General features: G+C 33.8%; 1 protein-coding gene across 1 annotated transcript in view; it reads right to left on the bottom strand.

The window, feature by feature from the left end:
- PIK3C2G (phosphatidylinositol-4-phosphate 3-kinase catalytic subunit type 2 gamma) overlaps positions 1-12,756 on the bottom strand; it is a 312,676-nt gene that overhangs the window by 206,985 nt on the left and 92,935 nt on the right. The window contains exons 16-17 of the mRNA XM_054696764.1: positions 7,353-7,446; positions 4,279-4,373 (exon numbers count right to left, since the gene is read on the bottom strand). Coding sequence (XP_054552739.1) covers positions 4,279-4,373; positions 7,353-7,446 — 189 coding nt within the window. The remainder of the gene's footprint in view (positions 1-4,278; positions 4,374-7,352; positions 7,447-12,756) is intronic.

Below are 12,756 nucleotides of genomic sequence, written 5' to 3' on the forward strand. Positions count from 1 at the left end.
TCTGGGGAAAAAGGGATTATAGCAGATAATTTCTAAGTTTCTATTTGAATCCAAATGCTGTGACTTTATACATGCTAGTGTATATTTGACTTCCAAAATGAAGACAAATTGAATATTAGAAGATAAACTTCTAAACAGAATGATTTCTTACTGATCATAATTTTTGTTGGCTATAGCAAAGCTGTAATCTGATTGAGAAATAATAAAGTAGCATAATATCTAAGGTCATGGCCTTAACCCAAATCTCTAACATAAACTGTGACACAGGGGCACCGATATTACTTAGAGAAACCAGATGACTATCTATGGAAGCAATGATGGTTTGCATGTGGCTATTATAATGAAAAATTGCGGGAGAGTGGCTCAGAAAGTTTAGTTTCCAAAGGCCAGATCTGATCCATGCTCCAGCATTTGATGTCCCTCTATATATGAAAAGTTCATTTTTATAATTCTTTACATTTTCTGTAACCAAATAGAAGAATTTAAAGAAAAATTAATTTAAATGAGGGATAAATTTAAGGTAGAGTTCTGTTCTTGACCTTTGCTCTGATTTGTGGTAGATTCTCTTTTAATATGTGTTTAATAGTAATAATAAAATTTAAATGACTTAAAAAATAAAATTGTATATTGTTTTAAAAATCTTTTTATTAAAAAAGACATAAAATTATCACATAATTTAGAAATAAAACAGACCAAAAAACTATTCCTATATAAATCCTCAACTAGAAAACTACTACTGGATTTTACTATAGATTTTTATTTAAAATGTAAACTTTCTTACAAATATACATCACATTTTTTTTATATTGATTAGGGTAGAGAACTGCTATTGCTGGCTTAAGCATATTACTTATTCAAGGGATTTTATCTGGTGTATACTTTGCTGAGAAGTGGGAGAAAGATGATTGTAACAGATCAATATTAAATGACAGTGAGACATCTTTCCCTTACAAAAAAGTGAAGCAATAATTTATTATTTATTACATTGTAAAGGAAAAAGGTGAATTAGTAACAATATAATGATTCTAGAAAGTAAAGGATGGAGGCTTTACAACTGCCTATTGATTCTGTATCATGTGTGCTCTATTAACTTGATGAATCCCTAAAGTACAGCTCTTTACTCTTTCTTCAGGGAGTGTTTCAGGCATCAGAGCAGAGAGAGCATTTACTTTCTTTGTACATTCATTTGTATGCTGCTATCCGGTTTTGACACTGACAGGAGGGGAGCACACAAATTTAGCTTTTTTCATTTACGTCATGCCCAGTCTTGCCCCTCTGCCTTCTGGTTGTATTTGGAACAGGTGACAGACAAAACTGTAAAATGGACAGAAATTGTCGGTTCCCTCTTCCAGTGTTTCTGCTGCCTGGGCGCTAATGCTTTTAGCCTGTGAGCTTTTTAGGAAGGACCACTCTCTTCTTCTATCTTTAATAGTTCCACAATGTCTAGCATTTTAAATGCTTGTCACATAAACAAATGATAAACTAATTCACCAAAAACATTATCTTCTGAGTATATTTTTTTCATATTAGAAAAGACCTGCTGGGAAGGAGCAAATACTTATCAAAAAGGAGTGACTCACCAATGAGAGAATGTCAAGCATCAGGGAGACATATTTAGGAGAGGGGTGAGAGAACATGTATGACTTCAAATTACATGATGAAAAATTTCCACATTATTTTATATATGTATTCCCTAATTTGAGAAAATACCCTAACATTCTAGATAAGGAAAAGTTTAAGGAAGATTTTTTAGAAAATGCGAAGATTTTGCATCATCTTAACTTTATGGGTAGCATTAAAGCTTAGCATATGGCTCTAAATATAATACCAGGTACCACCTTGAAAAGGCTTATGATAGCAGAGACCCTCTTAGCTTCGTTCATTCCATGAGTCTCCCTAACAAGTTCAGCTGACACCATTGCATCAACTTGTTCTTCAGGCCCTAATTTCTGACTCTGTATATCCTTCGCTTCTGTTCACATTCTACCTCATTGCCTACTAACTGCTTAGGTCAAACAGAAATTGTAAACTTGCCTACTCTGGTTTGGCATCAAGCTAGATTGTATGCTCAAGCAGCTCTCTTCTGCCCCTTTCTGTCACAAGTCTGCATGTGCATAGCTGGGTCCAGGCAACTTAATTCTACTCCTTCATTCAAAAGTAATGTATTGAATGAATACTTCTCAAGTATTGTACTAGGTGCTTGTGGTATCTGAGTGAATAAAACAAAAAAAAGTATGACAGAGTTTGCAAATAGGAGCTTCATCTCAGGCTTTCCCCACACTTTGAAGAAAACACTTTCATATTTTGCAGCATATGCGTTAAATAATTTATACGGGAGCCATGTTATTGGCTCCCTACCACATGGTGGGTTTTGATTCAAATTCTCTCTCCTGGAACTCATTCAAGTGAACTTAGTATTAGGAATGTGTAAGATTGTGACACTGCTTTTCCATTTATGACATGTCCCAAAGCATACCAATGCCATAATTTTTCAATTCATAATTAAATCTTTATCTTTAATAAGGAAATGTTTATATACATTCCCTAAAACAGACTACAATTCAAGGATCTAGAGGTATATAATTTACTGAAGGAATGTTCCTCAGGAAAAAATTCCTAAAAGGGAGTTAGTGTGGGAAAGGAGTTAACAAGGATGAGGTCAAAGTCAAGTCCAGTTCTAATGATCCCTGGGGAGGCTCTGGATTTCAAATTGTACTCGCGGAATTTCTACCTCCAAAGCCAGATAGTTTTGTTAGCAGAGGACAATTCTCCAGAGAAGAGGTTGTTATCCATTAGCAGTCAACACCCACAGAAGCTACAAAATGAGTACACCTTACAGGAAAAGGGAACTGACTGGGGCCACAACATTGCCTTTGAGAATGTATTATATGGGATGCCACGCATGTAAAAATATTGATGGACTCAAATTTCTATGACTTCATGATTTTAAACTTTTTTTTTTAGTATTGCCCGAGTTGCAAACATTAATGGGATTAGTATATTTAAAAATATTAAGTGATTGCTACCATTAGTCATTACATGGACTGAGAAATGGAAGTAGACTGAGGAATTGTGGTATTAAGGTATTGTGACATGGCATCAGGTAGAGTCCTGTAGAGCACACTATGGAGAGTGCTGTGGGAGCAACACTTGATCAATCCCAGATAGTGACTGGGAGGAGGGTCCAGAGCAAGCTTCCTACATGATGTGACATTCTGGTCAATCTAGTCAGGGTCCTTTACAAAGTCCATTCCTTTTTTGTACTAATTTCCTATGGCTGTAATAAGTTTCCACAAACTGTTAACTTAAACAACAGAAATTTATTGTCATGATTATGGAGATGAGAATATGGTGGTGCTCTCTCTCCAGATTTTAGGGAAGAATCCTTCTTTATGTCTTTCAGCTTTTGGTGACTCCAGGCATTTCTGAGCTTTGGATTGCATCATTCCGACCAATACCTCCATGGTTTTCTGTGTCTGTGAGGGTGTGTATCTTTGCCTTTTATGTCTCATAAGGGCATTTGTTATTGGTCTTAGGACCCAAATATAGGTCAAATTCTGTAATCACCCTTTCAAAGACCCTTTTCCAAATACGGTCATAGTCACAGATTCCTAAGGCTAGGACACAGATATATTGGGGAGGGGGGATGGATCCCTGTTGAAACGAATATCTCACTACTTGTTTTCTACCCAAATTGGAGATGGGCTCTGAGTTTAAGCATCTATATGAAACTGTTATATGATGGGAGGAGGGGCATCCTGGGTATGAACCCAAAATGTTATGTTTTCTGTTCCTAGCCACATTTTAAGGCACAAACTAGGACTGAAAGATTTTAATCTTCCAAATCTAAAGCTTATTTTTAATTCTTCATGAAAAACAGGGGTTACTCATAGCACATTCACCCTTCCAATAGAGACTTGTGGAAACTACAAGTCAATTTTCCACTTCAGTAAGGCTACCCACAGTAATCTATGCAGTCAACATAGTTTTCTGTCCAAGACTATTTATTCATAATTCAGTGTCTGGTAAGGAAATTTTATCAGTGGCAGGGATAGGTGGAAGCAGCTGCATCAAAGGTATGAAGTTACGGGGCTTGGTAAACAATTGGCATGTTTGTGAGAAACAAGGAAGAGCCAGAGAAGACTCTAGGCTTGGGTGAAAGGGGGCAAGATGTTCAGTTCAGTGTTGAATAGGCAAAGAGATCTTCTGTTTATTCTAAAGCTGCCCAGGGAGAGAAGGTGACAAAAGGGCAACCAAACCCACTGTAGTTAGTCTTACCAGTAGAGTCGATGGGCTATCTGGATGCTTTTCAATGAACGATGTAATAGGAGTTGCACCAGAGGACTTTCAAGGTTCCATTCAAACTTAAATGCCTGGAGTAAGAGATATAATTACATTACTCTTTTTTTTTTCCTTCAGAAACAAAGTTAAAGCAGAATAGAGAGGGACTTAAGAGGACTGAGAAAAGATCTGGGGAAAGAAACATTTTAACAAAATGTTAATATATTTGATAGCTTTATTGGCTGGTAAATAGGTTTGAATTAGGGAATTAGGTTTGAAAGTTTGATTTATTTCTCTATTTATGATTTAGTTTCACAGGATAATAAATAATAGCAAGTTCCCTCGTGCCTAAGAGGGAAATCCTCAAACACACACACACACACACACACACATTGTATCCTGGATTTTTTAAAAATGGGATTATTAAGTGCTAGATATTTCTACTTTTTGGAAATTAAATTAATGCACACTCACAGCCTCAGTTGAAATAAGTCAATGATATATTAACAGACCTTGAAGCCTTACTTAATAGGTTTCAAAGCTGATTGTTGCCACCATAATCCATTCATTCCCAAATCCTTTCCCTTATCTCTGTGAACAGCTCTTTAAGGTTTCTTAGGATGTTCAACCTGATGGAAAACACAGATAGCAATGGTGCCCCTGACACCCTTAGGGAGCTAATTGCAACCGCTACCTGCACTCTGTAGAGACTATACTATCAGCAGTCAGTACCTGGACCCCTATCAACATCCTGGGAATTAGTACATTGTGAAAATGAAAACCATATTCTGTTCATAAAACTGCTCAAGCCTGCTTAAAATGAAAAACTCTGTATTTAGTTATCCAATAAGCCATTTGAATTGTACACAGACACACACATGCATGCATACTGAGTTTAAGTCAGGTTTGATAGCACAGTATATAAAAAAAAGTGAATACAGAAGAGTACAATATTCATTCCTGCACACACCTGAAAGAACACCTCAATATACTAAACATCCTTATGCATGTAAAAGTTTGTGAATGTCTAAGGAATAAGAGTGCCAAAGATGATTTTAGCAAATTTGCACATACTCTTGATGATGTTGAGTGCACAGTATACAGATGCTGCACAGTGACTATGATATGTACTACCTTAAACTGCAGCTGTAGCCTTTTACTCCCTTGCTAATACTACACTAACTCAGTCATGGGTTGTGTTTTCACCCTAATAGTGAGCATATCATCTAAGCATAGGAGGAAGAGAAAATTTAGTTTCAGGCTTGTCTCTTTAGGTTTCATTTTAGATTTCACCATTATTTCTTCTTGAACCCAGTAACTAGATATTCTTTTTTTTTTTCTTCCAAATTCCTGGAGCATTCTGTCTACTGGTCTACACTTTATCTATAATGTCCCCCTAAATCCTGTCTCATTATATAGGATTTAAGCAACATTTCTAGTGCAGGTTACATTATCAGGAATTTCTTGGAACCCACCTGAATTATTATTAGCAGTGGTTTGTAATGACTCCTGGGTCTGTGTCTTATTTGGTGTCTAGCTATGCATGCTATCTCTTATTTTCATGATGGTCTTAAAGTCCTTTCTTCTTGCTTTAATATAGCATGCATAATGCCAACAAGGTAACATGTAACAGAATAACATGATTCCAGAAAATAGTCAATAGGGTAGGATTTTTAATGTCTTAGAAAATTTTAAGGTCAGGGTAGAACCTGAAAATTTAAGGACAAATTCCACAATTAACATTTTGAAAATTCTTCTAATTTTTAATTTATTTTCTATTCACAGTGTACAACTCTTTCCATCTTCATTTTTAATAAGGGGATAATGGCAACTTCACCTAATTTCACCTCTGTATATATGCAGTGGAATCTGTGTACAATTTGTCATATTTAGATTTGCAGGTATATGGATGTCAGTGATATTTCTGGTGCCAATTGTGTTGATTCAGAGTGGGACTTTCAAAAGTATTTAATTTATATAACCTTCTATAAAAACTTACTTTTTGAATGGGGTTAAATACAGCATGTTGCTCAAATTGATGAGTCATGAGATATAGTATTTCTGTAAGTTGGATTAACTTCATTTTTACTACCCTACCCTGGCAATTCTAGGTAAGTCACAATGATAAAGGTTGGTAGAAGTAACTATATGATACAGCTATTTTTGAAAGAGCTCTTTTTAGGAGGCCGTCAGAGAAGAGCATATTCTATTTGCGAAGTAATTTGGTATTCAAGTCTGTTAACAGAGGCTTCCTGATGGGTCTCAATGTTCAAATCTGGAGACATCTAGCATTTAAAATAGCTTGTAACCAAAACTTGGCATTTCAAATAAGAAAATGTCTATGTTTAAAAATAAAACAAAAAACAAATATAAAGACTACTATTTTAGACCTACTCTTACAGAAATGAAATCAACTTAGAAAATACTTTTTATAGTTTGTATGCTTAGTCATTTACATTGTTATTTGTAAAATGTGCAATTGTTTACATTTCAGCATATTCAGATGAAATCAGTCTTTGGTCATATTTCCATATGAACTTATATTATTTTCTAAAATAACTTCAATGTTAGAATATTTGATATCATAAAAATATTATCTGGAGGTAGTACTTGTGCTTTCAAATTTACTTTAATATGATTTATAATCAATATTAAAATACTTTTTAATAAAGGGAAGGCAAGAGACACATAAGTTATGAGATGTACAGCAAATTACTTTTTTATATTACATAACAGTTATTTGGATAATTTCTCATAGTTTCTATATATTCAGTCAAATGAAAAAAAATTTCATTGCAAGGTTTTCTATTTTTTTCCATGTTCTAATTAATAACTAAAGTTATTTTTAAAAAATAACTTTTGGCTTTTATATTCCTTTATTGGAACTGCTAATTTTGGCTAAAGAATTCCTATATTACTTAGGTTGATATATGAGCTATAATTTAGCCCACTGGCTGGCCAAAATACAATATTATTTTTTTGTAGTCTATTGTTGATTCAGTGGAAATTTTTTTTTTTAAAGAATTATTACCTAAAATCCTGGCATCTCTTGTCAACTCTGCTATTCTTACCTGAACCAGTTGTGGGAGATATTCCAGTAGTTCATCATTCAACAGGTTGTTTAATTGCTGAACTGCCACTTCACGAATTTCTTGATCTGGAAAACTAATACAAAATAACTACATCTATTAAGCTGTTAACAGTATGGAATAATGTATGAGAAATATCAGGGAAATAGAATGAATTCCACCCCCAGTGCATAAAATAAAATACTCATTCAATAATTTAAGAGGATCATTATGAACACCAAGCAATTACTTTTTTGTATTTTATACTCTCATGTAATACAGTAGAAAGCTCTTTCAACTAGGTTTTGGAAACTTTGCTTAAAGTTAGATCCCTGCCAGCTTTCTCAACTATAAAATGTGAATTACAGGATATCTAAAATCTTTTCTAAAATACTATGAGGATCTTTGCCTTTTATTGAGTTATGCATTTGTTATATAAATTATTACCAGCTGGAGACTGAATGGTTTATAGGATTAAAAATGGAATACAATATAACTTGGGCCAGATCATAATGAAAACCAGAAAACTAAGGTATCTCACAATAAATAAATAAAAATCTAATAAGGTTTAAATCTTACTAAACTGTGAAGTTCTTAAGGATAACTGGGCCTTATTCATTTTTGGATTGCATATGCTAGTTCTAAGATTTAATACCTAATGTGTACTTTAGAAATCTCTCTTATTGAACTAAATTCCCAAAGGCATTTAGCATTTGAAACCCTATTACAAAGACAATTTATCCTCCAGTGGGCTCCTCAGGTTGCCATCCTCTTGCCCCATCAGAAGAATTAAATTCATTTACCGCTATGAGCCTGGGAAGTGGTCAGGGATAACTTTTGGTACTATGCTGCTCTGACATGATTTTATGTACGTCTTTGATATGATTAGATAATAATTAGGGATTTGGTAATAATAATTTTAAGTAAACAAGTTTTCAGAAATAAATTAATATGCATACTTAAAACTTTAGAGTAACTGATTCAAAAACAAAGAAGTAAAACACCAAATCCTTTAGTATGGGAACTAACTGACTGATTTTCAATCAGTTAAATGAATGATCTGCAGTCTGCTCCAGTACTGTGGAAGTCAAAAAACTTTGAAGTCTTTAATTTCCTTCTCTTTTCAGCCTATCTGGTAAGGTGAATTCTATGTAGCTACAGTGTCAAGAGTATTACTCAGTATCTCTCTACTGTCTTTGACAATAGTTTGAAATATAATGCTTAAACAGGTTACATATTTTTATCTTCATTTAAACTGAGCGTTTTAATTGCAACAATTTCACTTCCAAGGTTAGTCAGTCAGAACCCTTATTTCTGACCTACAAATACTTTTCCAATAATTTTGTCCCTTTGAACATTCAAGCAATGAGACCTACTGAGAACTGTAGTTTAGAAGTACTCTGATGAAGTACTGCTAGGTCAAAAGAGATCTCAGCACAGCATTAAACATAGACTGAGAGCAAAGGAAGAGTGCTATAAAAATGCAAAGCTACAAGGTCAGCTTGTTTTTGCACAGAGACTTGACTTTCTTCTAACTAAATGTGATTGACTCTATTGCTCTCAATTACTGAGCCATTTGTCTGAAGCTTTTAGACATCAAGATCAGCTTGAGGACTGTTTGAAGTCTTAGAGGTAATAGATACTTGGTACATTTTTTGCCTAAGTGATGACTTAAGTCAAATATCAATCACCCTTGCTTTCTTATGTGCTTGTATTAAAATTTCTTATGTGCCTTGTTAAAATGAATGACAAAACAGAAAACAAAATCACAACAAGACAAAACTCTTTGGATAGTACTATAACTCTAGTTATGTATATATTCCGAACACTAGAATGTAAATTCTATGAAAAAAAAAAAAAAACTTTTGTTGCCTGTTTTGTTCTTGGATGTGTTTCTACTGCCGCCAGGATGGTGGACACTCTACATACTTTTTTGAAGAATGTCTGAACTGAATTAATTGTCCTTCCATCTAAAACATCTCTGCTGCCAGACTTCTCTACTGTAGTCTGTTACCATCCCTCTCTGATTGTGTAAACTTACTATTATAAGAGCCATGCTTTGTTCCTCTTTTGCCCTCTTCATTAAGTTGTTCCCCTTTCCCATCTAGTGATAAATGATAATCCCTTTGCTTTGAGTCAGAGTTCAAGCATCAATTTACCTGTGAAGCCATGAAAGTTACATTCTAGAATACACCCTTCTCAGTGGGATTCTATATCATGTACTTGGTAGAGGGGAGGTTCCTTGCTCGTACAAGCATATTTAAATACAAGTTTGTGAAATTCCTAGTACTCTCTTATCTTTACATCTAATCAGGGCCAAGTTCTGTTGACTTTTCTATCCTAATGGCTCTAACAACTTGCCTGGTTTTAATTTCTTCTGCAACTTTGTCGTCTAGCACAGGATTATCTCATGTTAGTACTAATGTTTTTCATAGTAATACCTTATAAAATTTTCTAAATTATCTGAAAGTTCATGTCTCATAAAACATCAAATGTTTTAATATTTCCAGTGGACTTCTCTTAAACCCACCTGGACATTAAGGCTAGCTGAACACTTCAGGTTTTTCTTCTACTGTCATACTGACTCTTTGGTAAGTTCTTTTCACTTTGAAAATGCCATGCCATGTACATTCTCACCTTTGTGAGCATTAGAATCTCTGCTGGAAACACACTCCCTTCTCTCCTTAAAATTTTAGTGCTCCTTTAAGATGTGAGTTAAAGCCCTCGAAGATACTATTTCAGTCTTTAGGCATCACTTCATTGAATTTCAAGGACATTGTCAGGTTGAGTCCATCGGGAAATAAGGGTATGTTATTGTTTATTAGGATTTACCTTTATATTATGTATGTTCATTCCTCAACTAGTAAATAAAACCACTGAGGAAAGTAGTTTTCATTCTATTTTTTTTTATTCCTAGGACTTGGTACCATGCTCCATACATGTTGGGCGATTACTAAAAATATATTAGCATGATAGTAATGAGAAAAATTGTACTATACAGCCCATTGTCTTTTCTTGCTTTACTCTGAGATAAATTGCAATTTGTATATTAGCAATAGGTTAGCTCTACAAATACCACTCATATAAATCACAGAGTTTTTTCCTCCTCTCAGTCAAAGAGGTAAGAGAAAAACAAATCTAAGGCATTGGAAAAGAAGCATGTATTTTTTTTTACTCCTTCAGGAACAGGAAGAAAAACTCTGGTAATATCTGCAAAATATGGTGCAAAGGAAAATTATATATTTGCATTAATATGTGCAAATGCTGGAAAGAGTATTTTTGCACTTTCAGAGATAACTCTTTTAGTCATGACTGTTGCTTGTAGTTCAGGAAGAAATTGGAAGAGAACTTGTTAAGAAACAAACTACATGAAATCCAGAGATGTGACTAAGGCTTAACGGAATTAAAGCATATCCAAATATAACTTGCATTTGACTATTTCAGGAAGAGTTGGCCACATTAAAAGAGATGTTGGCAGTGTTGATGAAGTTCTGGGAAATGGGCTCTTTTATACATTACTGGCATATATAGCAACTTGTAGCTTAAAAAAAAATCTTTAAAATGTGCTTACTCCTTGATCTAACAATTTTGCTTTTTAGAATTTGTCCTAAAAATGCTCAGAGATATATGTGAGGATATACTTATGCAAGCAAAATTGGAAATAATATGCCTAAAAAATAAACTTAATGCTATGACCATACCACAGAATGTGTGCAGTTGTTAAAAATATTAAAAGAATATTTAATGTTATGAAAATACTATGAAAAATTTATGCAATATAGTATTATTTTAAAATATGTACATATTTCTCCTGATGTTTGACAAAGAAATGGGAAGGATTAAAATATTAATACCTAATATCTGAATAGAAGCTTCATAGATGGCTTATTTTCTTTTTTGATCTTGGTTTTTAAAATTCTTCAGACTTTTCAAATGAAAGTTTTATCAGTTACTAAAAATTATTTTTTAAGTTAAATCCATTTAGTTAGTTATGAATATATACGAACAGTTGTAAATTCATTATCAGCACTAGAAAACAATACTAGTCCTATGTCCTTTAGGAGTGAGCATCATTCTGTGAAAGAACAAGCATCATATTTTTTAGTTGACTTAAAATATTCTTTCAACAAAAGGCCTTAATAGGGATCTCTGCTTCTGGAAAATTTATGCTTACTTCCTTTTCAGGGCCCTGAACTCAAGCATAGATCAATGGACAAACATGTTTGTCACACATCCCAGCATTTCTTCCCTGTGATGTCTGAAACAATTTAAACATTTTTTTGGCATATGGTTGTTGGCATTTCATGCTCAGTAACTCCTTCCTTCATGAGGTGAGGGCTACCCATATTAGTTCTGTGACTGTGGTGTGATATTTACAGACTGAAATGTCATATGTAACCGAAGAACTATAATCTATTTTGAATTTTCCACAAGCCAGGTTATTGTACTTTGCAATGACCCCATTTGCATGAAAAATACTAATAATTCCTGTCAATAATAAGCCAGGACGCATTCTCTAGAGATTGTGCTAACCTTAGAACTAATAATTACCATAGACATGGATATTACACCTGGTGTCTGGGGAAGAAACAAAAGTATTACTAGAATATTCATTGAGCTGATATCAAGTTTGTCTTTATTTACATTTGTATAAAACTTCCTTACAGATTATGTAAAATGTAATAATGGAGATCTGGTCCTGTATTCTTAAAAAGATGCCTTTTTGAAAAGATACTTTATTTTTATTGGCATGAGGAGATCATGTAAAGTAAAAAAAAAAAAATCATTTATTATGAAAACTATTTTAAATTAGGCCAGGGTCCCAGTGAAAAAGTCACTACTTTAAGGTTAATCATTTTCAAATGAACATTAGTAACTTAAGGTTACCTCACTTAGTTTCACAAGCACTTCTAAATAGGGGAGAAAAACAATTATTTTCAAAAGGATAGTATCAGATGGGCTTACTATTCAATTTTATATGGATTTCTTGTATACTGACTCTTTCATGAGTACTTTCTCTTCAGTATTTAGTTGACTCTGAATTGCATCCAGAATGGAGTCTCTGTAAAAGGACATGATGCCATAGCTAAGATAAGTACCTCTGTTCATTTATTATTCATTGTCCAAAGAAGACAATGAGACACTGAGAAAAAAAGAAAACTTGAAGTCCAAGATTGTATTAGCTAATAAATGAAATCTAAAACATGGTTACAAAACCTTAAAAGCTAAAAAAATTAAATAAAATCATAGTAATTTCAAGATAAACATTTTCAAGGGAACTTCAGTGAATAATCAACTCCACATTTTTCCAACTATATAAACATAAAGTTTAGGATTGAGGAGACGTGGTAGGGTAACGCTTACATTGGCAGGAAAGGGAGTGTAGAGTATTTGGGTAGGTCTTTGG

Source organism: Talpa occidentalis, unplaced genomic scaffold (genome assembly GCF_014898055.3).
Source record: "Talpa occidentalis isolate TD23 unplaced genomic scaffold, MPIMG_talOcc4v2.1 talOcc4.16, whole genome shotgun sequence".
Classification (NCBI taxonomy): Eukaryota; Metazoa; Chordata; class Mammalia; order Eulipotyphla; family Talpidae; genus Talpa; species Talpa occidentalis.